The sequence below is a fragment of the Physcomitrium patens genome, chromosome 7 (assembly GCF_059467195.1).
Source record: "Physcomitrium patens ecotype Gransden chromosome 7, ASM5946719v1, whole genome shotgun sequence".
Taxonomy (NCBI): domain Eukaryota; kingdom Viridiplantae; phylum Streptophyta; class Bryopsida; order Funariales; family Funariaceae; genus Physcomitrium; species Physcomitrium patens.
In genome coordinates this window covers 1,697,310-1,717,992 of record NC_143416.1, presented here as the reverse complement: position 1 = coordinate 1,717,992, position 20,683 = coordinate 1,697,310, and the positions used below count along the sequence as shown (strand labels likewise).

The 20,683-nt window shown below is 30.3% G+C and overlaps 1 protein-coding gene and 1 long non-coding RNA gene across 2 annotated transcripts; both read right to left on the bottom strand.

Moving 5' to 3' along the window:
* Positions 1-2,411: 2,411 nt before the first annotated feature.
* Positions 2,412-5,507, bottom strand: LOC112284699 (uncharacterized). The gene is made up of 7 exons (XM_073535266.2): positions 5,492-5,507; positions 5,182-5,259; positions 4,661-4,752; positions 3,943-4,228; positions 3,539-3,732; positions 3,180-3,367; positions 2,412-3,011 (listed from the first exon to the last, which is right to left on the bottom strand). The coding sequence occupies exons 3-7, from the start codon at positions 4,750-4,752 to the stop codon at positions 2,680-2,682; spliced, it is 1,092 nt and encodes a 363-aa protein (XP_073391367.1). The 5' UTR covers positions 5,182-5,259; positions 5,492-5,507; the 3' UTR covers positions 2,412-2,679.
* Positions 5,508-6,973: 1,466 nt separating this feature from the next.
* LOC141045599 (uncharacterized) lies at positions 6,974-8,645 on the bottom strand. Its single transcript, XR_012217883.2, has 2 exons — positions 8,332-8,645; positions 6,974-7,518 (listed from the first exon to the last, which is right to left on the bottom strand). It is a non-coding gene; the product is annotated as an uncharacterized LOC141045599 (long non-coding RNA).
* Between the last annotated feature and the right edge of the window lie 12,038 nt (positions 8,646-20,683).

Genomic DNA, 20,683 nt, shown 5'->3' with positions numbered 1-20,683 from the left:
ATTATCCACAACTTGATACTTTTAACTTCTCAAAAGTTGATAATCTTATAGCAAAAGATATGACAATTTTTTTATTAAAGTTGCATGCAAAAATGAAGGAATAATTAATAGAAACTCAAAAACAACAAAAAACCAATAAAGACGCCTATTGTAAGAAATAATCTCAATTCCATATTAGCAAGAAGCTATGGTTACTTTATTATAATATTAAGACTGCTTGTAATTGTGACAAGTTAGATTATTATAGACTTAAACCATTTTTTTTATAAACAGATCAATCTAATTGCTTATTAATTATACATACTTAAGTCTATGAAGATCCATCTTATATTCTATGTATTTCTTCTTGAGTCATATAAGACAATGGATATATCATAAAGAATACAAATTATACATCTTTTTATAGAAATGAACAAAAATCAAGAATTTAAGATTGAAGAAGTCTTAGACTTAAGGTAGTACCAAAATAGGTTTGAATATCTTGTATATTGGTGCAAATATGATATTAGTAAATGTACATGAAAATTAATCAAGAATCTTGTAAATATTGCAAAGAAGATTGATAATTTTTAGTAATAATATCTATCAAAACCAAAATAAAAGGTCAAAAAATTCTTTGTTATAAAATAAACTAGGTTTGATAAAGATTGTATTCTATCTTTTATTTTTGTTTAGGATTTTTGTATACTTGTGGCACTAAAGAGATAAAGAATCAACAACTTGTATATTCAACTTAGTGGTTATCTTTTATTGAGTTACTAGATGAAGCATTGAGATTGTGACAACCTTCAAAAGAATATAATAGATACTAAGATCTTTAAGAATAATATGTGTTTCCTTGAATAGATAGAAAAATAAAATAAATTTGATAACTTGACCTTAAAAGAGACTTAATGTTTGATAATATTATCAAAGGTAAGAACCATCCTTGATATTGTTCCAAATATTTTATTTAAAAGAAGTTACAAAAGCTTTAACAATGATAAAATATTAAGGTGGTTTTTATACTTAAGTATGGAATAATATCTATAGTTGAGAAGATCTATAATCTATCTTCAAAGAAAACAAAGATCAAAGTATGTGACAAATTCAATTAATTATATCTTAGACTTCTTTAATATGTGATTATTGTTCCTTATGAAACTTGTCCATAATAAGGAAGATAATGTCATGAACATATATAATTACGTAAATAAAAAGTGTAATATAAAAAATAAATGTAGATAGATTTAACAATGTTTTTTAGAAAAGTTTTTAAGAAACTTCATAGATACATATTTGATTGTATACATGTTTATAGTTGATTAGTAGGTTGGAAACTTGGCCAACAAGTTGGCCACATGTTATACATGTTGATAATTTGTAGTACAAGTTAACCATGTGGTGTACATGTAAAAAAGTTGTCTTTTAAGTTAGACATGTGTTAAACAAGTTAGATATGTATTTTGCATGTTGAATACATATTAGAGGTCTTGTAGAATATTGCCATGTAGTTTCTAATTGGATAGTATATATGGAGGCAAGACTCAAACCTTCTTCATTTTTATCAATATTTTTTGTAATTTTAGTCTTGTTTCAAGAATCTCTTGATCTTATTCTTTATGTCTAGAACAATAGGCATTCAATATCATATTATCTTTCAATAAATATCTATTCTATTTAAATGCTATAAGAATTTATTAAGATTTTTATTGTTTGTGATTCATATTCTTAACATCTGGTAATGTTGATAAGCATATTTCCCTAACATAGAATTGACTTACTCTATAGTAATGGACCAAGTGAGCATGCATTTGATCTTCAATAAGTATTGACAATGCAAAAAACAAACAAACAAACAAACAAACAAACAAACAAAAAACTAAAAAACTAAAATTCATAGTACTCTTAGTAGCAATATTGATAGTATGTGATAAAAAATGTTAACCATGTGTTCAAAACCTCTATGCAAGAATCACACGGAAGGAACCCCCTTGTACATGCAATTATCTTTTTCTGTGGAGGAAAAGATTAGTAGTAAATTATACTAATATCTCCAAAGGCTACTTACAAACCATTGTGTTGGCAAGCTTATGAATAAGATCAGTCATCCGACGAGAGTAGATATCTCACAAAAAAAGGCACGAAGACATGAAATCACAGTTTTGACAAAAGTTGAAATAATTTTACAGAAGGTGAGGGTTCTGATTACAGCATTGGGACCATTTGCCCCTGGTCAACATCCAGTCGGCGAAAAAGAAATAAGAAAAGAACAAAAACGAAAAAACAAAAAAAAGGAATCCGAAACTTGTATCAAATGGACTCGACTAAAAATCTTACCGACTTGGACACTGCGGAATCCGCTGGGCCTATTCCGGCAGAAAGTAGGAAAAAAATGAATAAATACGAATGAAACAAAAGAAAACGCTAAATGACTATTTAACACAAGCAAAAGTCTCGCCTGGCATCTGCTATTAAGGTAACAGTGGATGATAATATATTGTGCAATAAGGCAATCTACACAGTGCTGGACGACGAAATGGCTTTCTTCCGTAGCACTACTACAGTCACGTCATTCATGCCCCATCTCTAATGCAAGTCTATCCAGATGATAATTATTTCGTAACTCTTTCAAACTGCCAATCAGAAAAGTGGCGGTCCAACTATTAAGAAGTTACTGCGGTTTCCACAAAAAAAACATTATTGTGTTTTCCTTGTTTCAGCTTCTGAAAAAGAGCCTGAGGATGTTAGGTTCTTCTTAACCAGCATTTCGGTTCTGTATATTGCATCGTCCTTGATGAAACTCCACCACAGGTAGGTGATGGGAAGAGTAGCACCATGCCATATGGCGTGGGCGTCAAAAATACCCCACAGGGGTGGAAAATCGAAGACTTCCAAGAGCATGGCAAAAGCAGCTCCGAAGACTACAGTACAGAGTTTGAAACGAGCTGGATGTCTCGTGATAAACCCCCACGTTGACCAAATCAACAGCTGGGCTACGCCTATCACCACGCAGACGATCATGTTTAATCCTGCGGTTCCAACAGTAAATTCACACGAATTAACAGAGACGCCGTCTTGGATTTCCTGACATTATTCCATTACAATCACGCTACCAATATGATGAAGACCTATGAAGTCATTAATTCAGTGTGAAATTCGTACTGAAAGGGAGCAAAGAGTTTCAAAATCCAGCTTACCATAATCGAACTTATAAAGATTGAGGTACAAAATGTGAGTGGTGATGAAGGCAATTATAGGAGCTGCCACCATTACACGAGCCGCTTCAGATCGAAGGTTCCCAGTTCGAATGATGGCAAGCATCAAAGAGTAACCAATCAAAGCAATAGCTGATGAATAATCCAGCATTTCAGTGAATGTCATATCTCTGGATTTTAACACAAAGCCAGCAACTGATCAGTACTCTCCCTGCCAACATGAACGGGACATTCCATCTGAAAACAGCGTGATGCGTGCCAAAGGGAAATAGTGCCCTAAATCAAGGAGCAAAATAACATTCAGAAGGTCAGAAAAACAAATCACAAAATACATAGCTCACCTCGAATGAAAAACGGTGCTCCAAATCCAGCTATTCATGGATAGGAGACCATAAATGGTCCAAAGCCCCACATATTCGTAAAAGGGACCCTTCGCACGGGATGGGAGCTTATAGTACAGGAGAACCAGAAACGAAGAAAACCCTTGGAAGTGCACCAGCAGATTCAACACAGAGAACGCTACTGAGGCGGGTTCCTAAATTTATTTCAGACAACCACCATTCAAGAACAATTAGGACATGCCAATATTTCATTAACAAAGAGAAAACAATTCCTGTCAAAACTAAACAGACCTCAGATTCAGCACAGCTTGCAAAATTAACATTTGTTTATCGACTGCTGGAATTACACTACATTCCCGTAAGTGGAGTAGGTACTCAAACAAAGATCAATTGAGAGTACAAACCTGGAGGCTGAAAATGCGAACGAACGGCCATTTGCCATGGTATTTAACCGGAACCTCTGAGTCTGCTTCTTCACGAAGCATGCATTGGTAGCGGCACTCACTGATGCAGTCCCACTTCTTCCATCGCAAGTACAGCGGCTCCTTAAGGAACTTCTCATGAGGAGAATTGATCTGCGCTTTTTTGGGAAGAATATTGCCCTCCAAGTCAACATTCACTTGGAAGTTGCAGCTGTTGTAGCACTGGCCATCTACACACCCAGTCTGCTCACATCCTTTCACGCATTCCCTATGACACGGTGACCGTCCATACCCACTAAATCAGTGCTCTTCCCAGAGGAACTAGTCCAGAATTCTTACGTTCACCAAATTATTTTAAGAAAATCTACTTGCACACGTCACTACATTGCCGAAGCTGAAGTATATCATAACAGTATCTAATCTTAAGTCATATCATCTCAAATCGTAAAACGAAATGACTGCGGATAATATGGTACAATTATCAAGGGATTTGAATTTGAAGTCAAAGCACGAACTTGTGATGTGGAGTGCGTTAGAAACCTACACAACCAAAGCTTATAATTTCGTAGGAAAAGGTCTCTTTGTCTCAATGCGCGAGCGCAAGCCTACATGTAGTCAACTTAAGCCTAACAAACATGAGTATGTAAAAAAAGAATCATAAACTCGAAAACGCTAAGCTGGAAGGAAAATATAGAAAGACCTGTAACGAGGGCGCTGGTCGCCATCGCTACCCTCGCAGACAAGCACAAGAGAAGACGCAAGAACCACCAGCAGGAGGCACTTTCGCAACATCTGCTTCACACGCATCTTCAATCTCTTAACTTTGCAAAGCTTCGCCTTTGATGCCCCTTTATCTTTACAACATGGTTGTGAAATAAAAAGTCAATTGAAGCTTAAAAGCAACAGCAGCACCATCACTTCAGTTGGTACCGAATAGCTGCCAACCTTCAGGATGCATTAAATGAAGAATTTGTCAGAATAAAAGAATAAGGAAAAAAACTCCAAGAATCCACTGCAAAAGACGACGGTATGGTGCTTTTCCAATTACGCGCCAGCGTACGATAGCGAAGACAACTGGGTAACCGTGGCTAAAACCAAGAGGCAAGAGAGTTGAGGAGTTGAAGTTGTAGACAATTTTGGTTAAAAAGATACAGAAAGATAATCACTGCTCGCAAACGGTTCTAGGCAAACCTGAATCCTCCTACTTCAGCTTTCTCCTACCTCACTATAGCATACTCCCGTCGAAACAATCCTGCAGAACTTCACGCCTACCACTACAACTGAAGACCTGAACTCCACCTGCACGACACATTATACTGCTGGAGCATTACCGCTAGGGCTTCAAATTTTCAACCACAAAACATAACCACAGTCCCCCACTTTATAAAATCCAAAATCATTCAGCATACACGAATGATAGGCCGCAACTCAGCTAATTTCACAAGATGATCTTCCACGCTACCATCACATCCCCGTCTGTAGCAACAAACATACTTCACGACGAATGAAAGAAAATACACAAAAAAGAAACCTCGAAAGTGCATCTTTCATGTTATAACCAGGATCAGCACCTCCTCATCCTTAAAACCTCACTTACATTCCCCAGCACTTACAACGAACCCCCTCGGTATAAACCTCCGCTACCGAAGCGTCTGCCTGCCTGCCTGCCCTAATCATCGCCACTGACCTCAACGGAGACCCAGTGCGATTCAGACGGACTAAAAAAAAATGAAAAAAACCATTGGGTTGATAGCGCAATCACGCGGAACTAGGCCACGGCAATGAAAAAGGTCCAGCAACGCACCTATTTGAACAAACGAGCTGCGCTACGTTCCACCTATTCCCAGCAAGCGAGCTCCGGCGTGACGCAGCTGCTGCTAGAGTAGTAGTCGAGACCCATCGTCGACAGAGAGCGACCTCCAAGACGACGACGACCCCGCCCCCCAAAACGCCGGGTCGGCAGCTTCCACACGACGATGCTCGAATCACGCGTGTATCTCTCGGGTATCAATGGACGGCCATTGGACTCTTTTCCGAGGCGATGCGCCAGAGATAGAAACTCTGAAGATCCAGATACCAATCGAGTCGCTGGGTTCTCGTGTTTGCCCTTTCGTAGATCTCTACCGTGGTCTCTAATCCGATGCTGTTCACCTTGGTGTCAAAAAACTTACGATTCGACATGGAGTGATGCAGAGTTGGTTAGTGATTTAACACTTTGTGGTGTTCTAATGCTAGCTTTCTGAGAATCCTTGAACCTTGATTCGTAATAATGAAATGTGAACAGCTTAGGTTTGTTGTGAAAGTTGTGCGAACTCCGAGTTTCCCATTTCTGAAATACTGTCACTTGAACAGCCAAGTCTAGTGCTACTGAATGGATCCCGCTGATGCAAGGCACACAGTCATGATGTTTCAAGTTATCTACTATCTGCTGTGCACAAGTTGAATGTTTGCTTCAACTGCTCAAAAGACGGCCAGTGGACTCCGTTATCTGCCCACTTCAATCCCCGAGCATCTCCGAATGATAGTGCACTGGGTAGTGGCAGTAACCAATCACTCCACACAGCCTTTCTCAAGTGCAATTGAAGTTCTTCACAACAACCATCACCTAATTATACTATTCCAGAGCATCTTCGAGCCAAGCGTGTGCACCCTACAACGAAGTTCAACAAGTTTGTCACACCAGAAGTCACTGACTAGACCATATCTAGCAACTCATCTAAGAAAACAGAACAGCGTGCGTGTAATAAACACAAACCACTACCGCAAACCATGGCCTCTGATTATGTTGAGCAACAACAGTACTGACCTGCAGCAGATTCACAATTCCATCAACTACAATGGTAAAGATATTCTGAATGACGGATAATATAGAAAGGCAAACATTCAACAACTAATGTCTGAGCTTTAACTTCAAGTTTGGATTCATACTTGAGGTTGAGAAGGCTGAACTATGGTTTTTAATTTTGACATGTGTATCAAGTCACCAATTGCAGAAACGTTATAAAGATTCATGAACCAGAACCACTGTTAACGAAACAGTGTGTGCATTATGATAGATCATAGACTAAACAGCTTCATGAATGCAGTAACTCGGCTTCATTATGAAGACCGAATGGCATAATAATCACTGCGGAATGCGCTCGCCACAATCTGGATAAGTCTCACTATGCTGGCGTATTCACTACATGCATTGGATCGCTACTAATCCTAAAAACAAAAATAAAACATTTACTATCCCACTTCAACAAAAAGTGATCACTCGAATTTTCGAGAATAGTGACATTCGTCTAATTACCTGGAACAGATTCAGAGGCCTTTAATGCATTCTACGACGGATTACCACAATTTCGTACCAGTGCAACTTACCCTAAAACCCACAGTTTGTCTGTTTGGCAGCGCAGGTCAGGCACACAAGTCACTCCTTTACATTACACATTTCTACAATAATACAATCATGCATGCACCTCTCTCCAGACGAAACCCACTCAATCCTGTGTTGTAGTCAAACTCCTCCTTTGCCAGCTTCATCTAGCGCATCTGAGTCAGCCTGTTGAACCACTGCCAGAAGCAGGACCACAAAAGTACCAAATCTAGTCAGGTACTACTGATAACTCAAATAAGGTCTACACTGACATAAGACTCGATTAAATTTCCGTAAAGTTAGTTGATGACGTCAAAATCAACTCCAACTGACATGATTAATATTCATATTCACCATGACATTGAAGGACTATCGTTTTAGAACTTGAAGCTGCCAGAGAGCTATCAATGTCCCTCTGCTCATTGTACACATTATTATGATAATTAGCTCAAGCCATAAAGTAGACGCAACTTTACTTTAGCGATGAGAGGCACTGGTACTGAAATAAAATGTGAAAAAAAAAAAAACAAACAAACAAACAGAAGGCGATAATTGACGAACAAGCGTCAAACTTCAGCTACTCGATAACTCAGAAGCGTGATCCAAAGCAAAGCCTCATTACACCCACCAGTATGAGAAAAGCTCATTCGACTACGTTGTTCAACGACGGGCTCTAAATGACAGCAATCCACTTCGCAGACGGCGATCCCGCAACAACATGATCCAAAGGTGATCAGATCAAATTGACGACACTGTTAAACACCTCCCTAAACCCACTCGAGAACGTGTTTATTGCACGGAAGACCATCCAGACATCATGCATTCGCAAGATAATAATTATAATGATAATAAATAATAAATAAAATAAATAAAAGTTATCCACACTCTTACCACAAGTTAAAGATATCACACCACTTCCAAACTCATCACATCGAAGTCAGCAGTTTCTAATTCATAACAACGAATTCCTTACAAGTGATGCAGTCCTTACAATTCACTCTAATTCTTACCTTCCCGGAGCCGGAAAAATCATGAATAGTCCTAAAAAAACAACACGAAAATCAGAGTGCTGAGCATCATCCTCTTCAACCACCAAGATCACCTTCCGACTCTCCATCATCGAGATGTACCACACCCCGAAGCCACTCATCTCTCCTTCCCCCCCTCCCTCCCACCACGGTTTTCGAACCTCGAAACCCTAACCCTGGTTGAAACGGTTTCCAACTCCCCCTCATTCCTCACAGTTCCATTTCCACCCTCTCCGCGGGCAGGAGACGAACTTCTCCACGCCCGTCATTACCCAGCTTCGCCATTCGACAGCCGCTGCCTCTAAAAGCTCGAGATCGGCGACACACAAGAAATCAAATGGGATGACGCCTCGGAAACTCCGCCCCGACTGCAAAAGTTAAAAATGAAAAAAATGAAAAAAATAAAAAAAGACCCTCTTCCCCCTCCGATGCCAGTGTGAACGTTCTCGGGTATTTGTTTTTAACCAAAACACTCCTTATTTCCAAACGCACTATCTTTATCTTTCACACCCTGTCGCTGGAAAGATGCGTGCTCCACTGGAGAAGGAGCGTTGCGAACGGTATTCTCAACGTTCCACACGGGAACACCGCCGGATGAGGATCCATCCACATTCATCCATAAGTATGTCCGACATTCATTCAAGGATCTGTACATCCATTCACGATGGTGCATGAGCCTTTGGATGGAGTGCTTGACTTGCATAGCCAGGCGTGGGGCTCATGGCTCCCACCTCTGGTCACAACTGCCTCATTCTAAAACCCTAAAAGTCAAATTTAGGGAGTGATGAATAAAAGCCACACCCAACTCCCCCCACCAGAAAAAGAAGTGACTGAAACTCAACCATTTGAGGTTGATGGTGCACATTGCCATACTGCCACCCCAAGCACCTAACTTTGTACTTTTTGGGAACTTTTCTATTCATGTTTGGTGGTGAAAAATCCTCCAAAAGGAAGTGAGAAGGAAGGGGTTTATGATGGTCTTGGTTTTTCCTATAAAAACTGTTGGGATTTGAAGGGTACTACCTGCCAACCTTTGATTCTAGGGCTACCTTTGCAACCAAAAACACCTTCTTCTTCTTCTACTTCTTATTTTCTTTTTATTATTGTTCGTGATATCAATGAATAATTCATGCGTGTATACCTACTGGGGACAGATATTAAAAACCCCATTAAAAAGTAGATTGCATGCACTCCACATGAAAGAAATGAATTCAAGATCCAATTTGGATAGCTTCTTCAATTGGGTTTCTAATGCACATTTTTTTTTTTTTTTTCTTTTTCCTTTCTTTTTTTGTTCAATCTTCATTATATTTATTTTTATGAATTTATGGATTGATCCATCCATCTACTTAATAGGAGTGGAGGCCTTCACACGAGTTCATCCACATGGGAGCCATAAATACCATTCATTGCCAGGTCCCTTTGTCACCAAAGTACCAATCACATTTGTGGCCAAGTTTTTTCAATGACATAGACTCTTCAAAATTCAAATTAAAATTAAAACCAAATAAAATTAAATTAAATTAAAACTAATATGTGTGTATGTGTTTCAAATGGAACCAACTTGGGATCATTGCTATCCACTCTTTGGAGTCCACAGTAAAAGCAATGGCGAAGTGATGCTTTCTTGGTCAAGAATCCAAGAAGGAATATGAGCTTTTATTATGAAAAATGGATTTGTGCCACAAAATTAGTTCACTTACATGTGTATATGTGTATATATATATATATATATATATATAATTGGATTGATTTATGTGACTTTGTATAATTATGTATTAAATGAAATGATTAACATTTTGAAAAATAACTGTGTGTCAAACAGACGTTTGAACACAAAAAGGAAATGAGTTTTACATATTATCTTGATTTAGTGATATCTCATTGTACTATAAAGTAATGAAATGGATATCTGTATTTTGCGAAATAGAACTGTAATCCTTCTGCTCTCACATGTTCAAGTGAAAATGAATATAACAACAAGCTCTAAACAATTTGGGTTGTTTTTGTGACATTTAAAATATTTTACACCCACTAATGAAACAATAAAACTAAAATTGTAATATGTTAGAATCCACTTATCACAGAAGACTATTTTTTTATTTTTTTATTGCAAATATACACGGAAAATCAAATCGATGTAAAGAAAAAATAGATAAAAATGTATTGAAAAACTATGCAACTTTCAAAATAGTGATTGTTTTAGTTTTGAATAATTTCAATACAAGGATAGATAAATTTAATTTTCCAGTTAATTATGATCGTATTGCAAAATTATGATAAATACAGACACATCCATATATTTAAAGCAAGCAAAAATGGTTTAGTTTCTCATGTGACATTTTTAAAACATTCAGAATGTGTTCATAAATGATGATGCTCAAGATTAAGTTAATAAATGAATGTTTGATGAAAACATGAAAACCTAAACAATATAATCTGAAATGCTCCAATATATATATATATATATATATATATTTTATATGTGTGTGTCAGAATCAACAAAGCATTGAATTTGTGAATGCCTAATACATGAAAGTAAGAAACAAGAAATAAGAAGAAAAATTATAAAAAACAGAAAAAAAGATTCAATTTACTACCTTGATATTTAGAACATGAAAATTCAAAAAAAAAAAAAAATCTGTAATATTAATTAATATCAAACATGTTAAAAAAAGAAATCCACGTACTTTTTTTAATAATTGAATGATTTGTTGAACAAATTACACATGAAAAACATGTTAAAAAACGAAACCCAACATTTCATATTAGCATTATCGACTTGTTCAAATCCAAAAATAAAGAATTAAAATTAAAATTAAAAACATGGTGGTGACAAGTGTCAACACGCCATTAGCTCAGCTAACACCGGCATCGCACGCATGATTCAGCCGTACATCCATCCATAAAATTCATCCATGTATATGTTTGACCGTTCAACTGTTCATTCATCCATCTCCTTCACTCGTGCATAATTGTGGAAGAGCTTTCATTCATGGGAGCCACTGCTCCCCAGGGAGGAGAACGTCAGGTTCGACAGCTGTACACGTGCACTGTATAAAGTGTTGTATATGCTAAGTCACCGTGACAATGCCACGTGATTGGTTGATATCTACGTGGCACTGTACAGCTGGATTATATCTGCGGGTCAATTCCAACTGCGATTCTTGGTCCACGGTCATGTGTACAGGTATCGCCCACGGGTATAGGTGACAAACTTGATTTGATAAAGGAAGTCACAGTAAGAAAGAGGAGTCGGACCTCATGAATAATACTAATAATATTAATAATAATATCTCTAATGATTTTTTTTTTTTTTTGTGTTTGTTTGTTTGTTTGTTTGTTTGTTAATGAAGGAGATGTAAAAAGCAATGCCATTGGAGATCCTACAATTTCTTTTGTGTAAAAATGATGTCTAGATTAATTTCTCTACTACTTGATCCACAACCATTGAAAACCAACCACATTCATCATTACTTTAATCTTTATCATTGTTATAATCATAGTGGTTGCCCAATTTCTTGCCTCTTATAGAAAATCTTATTTTTTTGTTTAAAAGAGAATAAGAGACAAATTTTGATTCAATATTCTTGCTATGCCTTCTATCTCCCTCTTGCTTTGTATTGCATTACACTTTGTCCTTGGCCTATATTGTGCCTTGCTTTTCTACCTACTATCTTCTATTTTTGGCTTCTACCTTCCTCAGCCACCTCAATGCTCTTACATCTTGAGATCTATTGAGTGGCTTTTGGTGCACATTCCATACATGTCTAAATGAACAACATACTACCACTTTGTGTTTTTAGGTTGCTTTGTATTGTCATTGACAAAGATGTCACTAAACAACAAACATTCTAATAAATGTGTAAAAATTATGCCACTAATTAAGAACATTGGATAAGATCAATGAAGGAGATCATCACGTCTTAGTAATTGTAGGCCATGATTATGTGACATATGTGACACTAGAAATGTGCATGGTATTGAAGGCAACAAGATTTTATATTGACAAAACAACAAAGAATAATTGAGTTTTAAGACATGTTTCAATTGAGGTGGCTATGTTGATATTTTGGTTTTAGTTGAAATTATTTTTCTTTCTATTTCAAGAAGTGCATGTAAAGGTTAAAGTTAGATTTTCTTGTGATATGAAAATACGTCCTCACAAAATATGTTCTTTCCTTGAATAATTGCAAATCCATCTTCTCAATATAAGAAGACATTTCTTGACCTTTTATAATATTATGTTGTATTTGAAGATAGTACATAAGTCTATGTATGCAAGTAAATCTAAATTTGCAAAATAAATGTAGATACTTGTAAGTTTGTGCAAGAGTTGGAAGAAGACATTTGACAAAATTATAATCATGAATCTCCTCTCACATCACTCAATAATCTCAATTCTTATTACTTGCACATTAATTAGTCTTTGTATTAAATAAACATTTGTACAAAGCTACTATATACTTCATTATATCTGTGATGTACTTATAGATAGTTGTGAAAATATAATAATTTGAATAAGACATGTGCACATATTGTTGCAATACCCTTTATAATTTTTTCAAAGCTGAACATTTATTGCTGCTTCAACAACTTTGAATTATAAAAGTATATGTTAAGTAGAAAATTATAGACCAAATTATCTGTATAATTGGGTGTTTTATATAATCAATCCTTTAAATAATTAATTGTTAGATTTTCAAACCTCATAGTTGTCAATATAAGCTTCAATAATTGATTATACATCATTTCTTACTAATAGAAGTAGAAATATTTAACAAATAATATTAAAGACATCGTGAAGGTCTTTAAAAGATGCAAATTCTTTTTGTAGTTATAATGGATGCATTAAAGTAGCAATATTTATTAAATAATATTCATAATGAAAATCTTATACTATCAAAATACCTCCATTATGTAAAATTTATTTGAATTTTATGCTTATATAATATTTATAATATCTTTGTCAATGTGCCAATATAAAAATTAATATTGAACAATTTTTTTGCATATTTAAATTCTTTAAAGACAAAATTGAGTGCCTACATAGTCATTTGTTTCACAACATTTGTAAAAAAGTATTGATTAATAATATCATACATGAATTCTTTTTGAACTTTCTTATGTATAATTTTTTTTATTATATTCTCAAAAAAATAAGAGAGGCAAATTTTTACTTCTTGTATATCTTTGATAGAAACTTTTAAATATAATTTGAAAGTTGAATGTTGATCCTTAGCTCAAAATGCAATTACATTTCCAAAATAAAGTTAATTATTTGATTAAGCTTTAAAATATGTATTTTTTTGGTATTTAAATATTTTTCAAATATTTAACAACTACATGCATGGTTTTAGGAGTATATTTGATAGAAAAGGCAGTTCACTTTATATTATAAAGTACCTCAAAAGAAGCACGTATCACTTTGGCCTAATTTGTTAGAAATAAAGACCAACTTATATTTAACTTGGTGGCAAAATATTTTTTGTGATTTGTTAAGACGTTTTTTTGAATGTGGCTTATGCAAAATAAAACATTAGAAGTAGGAAAATTATTTTCAATAGCAATTATTAATGCCAAAATTCTAATTAAATTAAATACAAATAGATCGGATATTTCCATGCAATTAGATAAGTTGGATCAAGGCCCAAAAAAAGAATTTTTTTATTTCTTCTAAGAAAAAAACAAGAATAACTATGAAAGAGGTATTAAAATTGGTTACTTCTACTATATGCAATATAGGCATCTTGATTTTTATTTATTTATTTATTTATTTTGTATTTATAATCTATAATAAGAAGAATATATTTTTTCTGATTTAATATATTTAGTATGAGTAAAAAAAAACTACTATACTCTTGTCATCATATTAATAAGTAAATTGATATTCACCATTACTCAGGATTTTTATTAATGAAACAATAGAATCACAGCTATTAAGAGCAATATGATGGATTTGTTAGTATTTATCATAAATGATATATGCAATAACTTGAATTTTAGGATTTTTTTTAAATATAAGGCAATTATAATGTTTTTTAGTGGTATTCTTACTACAACTATCCAAGTTGTCATTTTTTTCTCTATTGATGGAAATTCTTATGCAATCAATTCTTTTATAAGAAATAATGAAGGATTGAAGTTGTGTTTATTATTTCATACTAATAAGTGCTATTATATAGTATCTTAGATACACCATTGTTATATTATATGTATTCTTACTTGAGAACACATAAAGCGCCTAGTTGGAGAAGATAAGTAGAAATACAAGAACAATCCTACGAAGTCTAATAGAATCTTAAATAACCTTAAGTAGAACTTAATGATCTTAATTAAATTTTGACCAATCCAAAAAAAATTTAAAAGAAGTTATAAAAGAAATGCAAAGAAGTTCCAAATTAATTGCAAAGAAAAATATCAAAAAATCTTAAAGAAATATAAAAATAAACATTTAAAGAAATAATAATAATCTTAATAAATGCTAGAAATAAAAATCTTTAAAATAACAACAAAGAATCCTAAAAAATACTAAAATAAAAATCTTAATATAATCCTAATTAAAATTCTAATTGAATCTTAATCAAATCTTAGATCAAATTCTAGATCGAATCCTAATTGAAATACTAATAAAATCCTAAATCCTAGACAAATCCTAAAGAAGTTTTAAACCAAATCCGAAACCAAATCCTAATCAAATCCTAAATCTTAAAAAAAACTTTTAATGAATCTTATAGCAAATGGAACTTCAACAACTAATAATCAAATCATTTATTTCAACTCAAAATTTGCACACTTCTTAATAACTTAGTTAGAAATAAGTACAAGAAAGATGAAATCAATTACACTTACTAATTCAAAGAAATGCAAGATAATCCAATCAGGTATTAGGCAACCTCCTATTCCAATTTAAATATTGAACTTTTACTGCCAATATCTCCTTTTTGAATCATTAAATTACTCCTAAATTTCTCCTAAATTGTTAAAAATTGAGTCTAATATTCAAAAAAAGAAATGCACTTCAATCCAATTGATAAATTGCTAAAGATCTTTGAAATACTTACTGACCTTTAAACTCCAATTTTAGAGACCTCAATCTACAAAAACCTTTGCACAAATTGATCTAATCATTTGATTGACCTTAAAATTTGCACACTTATTTACAACTAGCATTCTAATACACTACATAAAATTTACCTATATATATTATTGAACTCAAGAAACTTCAAATTTGTAAATATATTTTTATTTTTTAAAATCTATACCAACAAAAAATATCACTAACTTTGAAAATCCTTCAAATACTCAATATTGATTCAATTGATATAAAAATCTTTCCACAAGTTTGCTCTCAAACTCCATTCTCTAATCTACTAAAGAACCCTACATTAAGTCATTATAGATACACAGTTTTGTGCTTTAGGATCTCATTTTGATCTAGGTTGACAACTAGCCCTCTCAAGGTATCAATTCTTGGCTTCTTGATATAAATTTTGCTAAAATATATTCTTAACTCCCTTTTAAATATATCTATATCATTTAATTTTCCAATCTACTTTGTTTTACCTTATTTATGGTCATAAAAATTAAGTAGAAGTCTATTTTTTAAAAAGACATCATTAGCATCTTTTAGTATTAACATCTTTTTGATTGTTATCTATATTTCTAAGATAATTTGCTATAATATTGTAAAATAAGATCTTCTATAGTATAATGTTTTCTTCTCTCTTTTCTTCATTAATTGTGTTCCATCACAACACCATGTATGCAAAGCAAATGGATACCTATTTAATTGGCTTGCAATATTTTGTTCACAAATGAGATTATCTTATTCAAAATAAAGCTATCCTCTGTCATATTCAAAATCATTGCAATTTGTATCAAACCATTGTTTGCAAATGGCAAAACCTTGAGTATAAGCAAACTCATCTAAATTCTTTTTTAAATCTTCAAAAGAACCAAAATTCCTCTCTAGTAGACCATTAATTTTAGTTGTGGATAGTTGGTCATTGTTATTAGTAATATTTTTATTATTGTGTTGAATTCATTTTTAAAAAAACTATTATTATAACAATTCAAATAAGGACCATAATAATAATGATGCAAATAAGGCCAATATTTTATGTGCTTTGTGATGATAAATGTTATGATTTAGTAAAATTTATGGTCATTTTGTTATTTTTTCATATATATATATATATCATATAAATAGAAAATATTAAGAAGTATAATAATACAAAATAAATAAATTCATCTTCAAAGCTAAGGTGATCTATCTAAAATATTATAAGTTTTCAAGCTATGAATCAAAACAAAACTTAAAAGAAATTACACTCATATTTCATTAAAGAAGGTAGAAAGTGAAGAAAGAGGATGTTAATGCATGTTCAACATAAGTCTTATCAATACTTATTTTTATATACTTATGCAAAGTAATAAAAGTATATATATGGATATATCTATATAAACATAAAAATCTAAATTTTCAAAATCTATCAAAAATAAATTATAAAGTTTTACTAGAATAAAAGAATTAAGAAGGTTTGAAATAAAATAAAATATGCAAAAAAAAAAAATAGTTGATTTTAAGTAAAAATTCTTTATAAATAAATAGATATAATTTTTTTTTAAGAATATTGCTTCAAACAACTCAATAATCTTAAATAAAATAGCATAATATTAAAAAAAATTATAATATCATTAAAATTTTATAATTGAAATAAATTTATAAAATTAAAATGATATTATTATATTTTACGAAATTATAGTGATGAAATTCATAGCATGATATTAATAAATTACTATTAAAAAATAAAATATGATTAAATTAGAAAACTATATAAAAAATTAGAATAAAATTTGAAAGTTCTAAACTTTTAAGATTAGAAAAATATGTATTTAAATATTATAATAATTTTATATTGTCTAAAATAATCCATCAAAGATATAAATTAAGTAGCACTACCACTGACGTCATTGAATTGCATATGTTCCATATGGCTTCTAATGATCTAATAATAGTTATAAAATATAGATAAGTCTTCTAAATTACTTGAAGATTATTATATCTGTTAATTAAAACTACAAAATACATGTGAATTTGGAGTGATAAAAATAAATAAATATTTAGAATGTTTAAGAAAGTTTTTAAAAAGTATTTCAGTCATATTTTATTCTTTTGTATGAAAACTTATAATTACTAAATTAATATTAAAATTCAAAAACTTAACACAATAAATACTGTTATTTTAATCCAATTTCTATTTGATACCATATTTAGGTATTTCTTGTTTAAAAATAAATATTTTATAACGTTTTTTTTCATATATTTATATTAGTCGTTTTTTGATTTATCAAATTCTAGGTGAATATTTAAATATAATTTTATTTATTTTTTATCTTTTTTTCAAAATTAAATATGAAATCTATGTAGAATTTAGTAATTTTTAAAATAAGATATTATTTTAAAATATTTTATGATAATATTTTTTATTTCTAAATATAACCATTAATAGTATCAAAATTTATTACTAGAAAGAAGATTGGGTAATTTTACATTTTTTTAATATCAATATGGATATAATGGATTTTGATCTAAAAGAAAACAAAGAAAAATAAATTTTAATAAAAGTTATAATATTTTGTGAATCTCTGGTGCTAATATGAGTGATTTATTTTCTTTTGTTTTTCATAGAAAAAAAGCAAGTAAATAGTTTATTTTAGATACTCCAAAATACCTGATTACTATAAATCTTTGTAGATTTATAATTTTATTTTTGTTAAACAATTGAAACTCAATAATATGATTGTTATACATTCTAAGTATTAACTCAACTAAATTGCAGATAATTATGAATAAGAATTATTATTCAGTATTTGAAAATATCCAATTAACTTAAATTCATCACATTGCATTCAAATCTATTTTAATTTCTTAATAATAGCCTTAACAAGTTAATGACGTCTTATGATAGTAAATATTAGAAAATTATCATGTACATTAATAATTAAATAAATAAAATTACATCAAGTATGTGAGTGCTTTTAAAGTATCTGTCTCACTTTTAAGCTATTTTAGTATATTAATAAAAATATTAATAGCTACATAGGAATCATCTTCTAATATTTATTAAGATTTTATAATTAATACATTGATAATACTTAAGACTTTTATAGCCCTAAAATTCTCTTAATTCTTTGAAATTATTCAAATTCTTACATACTTCTAAATCACATATAATTTTAAATCTAAAAAAAATAGAAAATAAAAATATTAATTCTTTAATTTAACTACATTGATAGATTATATCATCTATCTTAATCAAAAAAATATGCTCATAATTATAAACATAGAAAAATTAATATAAAACATAGTTTTTTCTACAAAAAGTTGTAAATGAAATCATATATAGATGTGGTTCTATATCTATATATGATTTCATTTACAACTTTGTATAAAAATCATGTTCTAAAGCATCTACAAACCCTTGAAGATTATACAAAAAATATTCTAAATCTCCACTAAATAGAACAAACTACAGGAGGTGCTATTATTCACTCTTATTTTCTAAAAATAGGTTAGACTAATGCCTTTAACTCTTTTAAATCATCCACTAAAATAAATTTATTTGCATATCATATGCACCTATTATAATACATGTATTAACATTAAAAAACTCAAAAATATTTTAATAAAAATCTATATTTTATTTAGATAATACGTGTATTAATAAAATAAATTAATAACTTATTAAATCAAAATAATTTAATATAAAATTTTATTTATTGTATATATTAAGATTTAATAAAAAAATCTTGATATTTCTTAGTAGATTGAATTTGATCCTTTTACTTAATTAATTTTTTAAATAACTATATAAAAATAAAGATTATAATGTCTCATTCAATCTAAAAAAACTATTTATGGTATTTTAGACAAAATGCATACTTTTCCTTTTTATTCAAATCTTAATGTGTAAATGAATGTAAATATAAAATTATAAATGTAAGCTTATTTACAAAAGAACTTATGATTTTAAACAATTATGAAAATTATTAACTTTTAAAATAAATTATCTAACTAAGGTGCATAAAAGCATTTTTTGTGAAAATATCTAGTTTATATTTGAAATATTACTTTATATTATTTAGACTCTAAGTAAAAAATTTAGCTTTTAAAGAGACTTCAATTTGTTACAAATATAAACTAACTTGGCAAACAAAGACTTTTTATGATTTATACTAAATCAAGTATACAAATATCAAAGTTTGATTTTTTAAATTTTATTTAATTTTTAAAAATAAAATAATAAATTATTTTTTATATCATGTGCGAATAGACTTATTTTTATTTTTATTAATATATTATTTAAATAATTTAAAAACTTTAAAAGATAATTAAAAATTAATAAAATTATATTTATAATATGATTAATTTTTAAATATATAAAATTTAAAGAAAATTTCTACTTTAATGTTATTTAGAATTTTTAAAGATAATTTTATTTTTTATACTAAAATAATTTTTAATTTTAGTACATTTTTTTTGTATTACGTTTTGGTGTTAATATTATCAATTAATTTGTTAATATTTCTAATAATATCAAGTCAATATGTTTTAAAAAATAATCAATTTAATAAATATTCAATGTATAATAAATATCAAATAATTACCAAGTTCTTTATTTATGTACTTTATAAGATATTCTTATATAAAATAATCTATTTGAAAAATTCCTTGGGAATTTTTTTAAATGTATAATATATTGATCTTATTTAAAACAAAATTGGCATGTGTAGTAGTAACATTAATTACTAAGTTTATGCTAATTATAATTAATTCAACTAAAAACATTATATAAAAATATAATATACTTTATAAAAATACAACATAATTAATTAAAAATTAATAAATTAGAATTAAAAATTTTAAAATTACAAGTTGCATCTAATTTTATACAAATTATAAAATTTTAGTCAAATAATTAATTATTATATTTTTTTAAAATCATAAAACATTTATAAATTGAATTTTTTACAACTAATAGTAATGTTTTCAGAAATCTGCGAAAATAGGTTAAAATTTAATATCCTTTGATTGTAAATCAAACAAAATAAGAATAAGTCAAAAAATTATAATTAAAATAATAATAATATATATATATATATATATTAATCTCAAATCAAATACAAATTATTAATTTTATATGATTTAATAATTTATTTTACTTATATAATAAAAAATAATAAAACTATTATAATTAAATAATATAACTAAAAGTAATTTCTTCAATAATTATATGAGTCAAAAAATAATTTTATTTTATTTATTTTT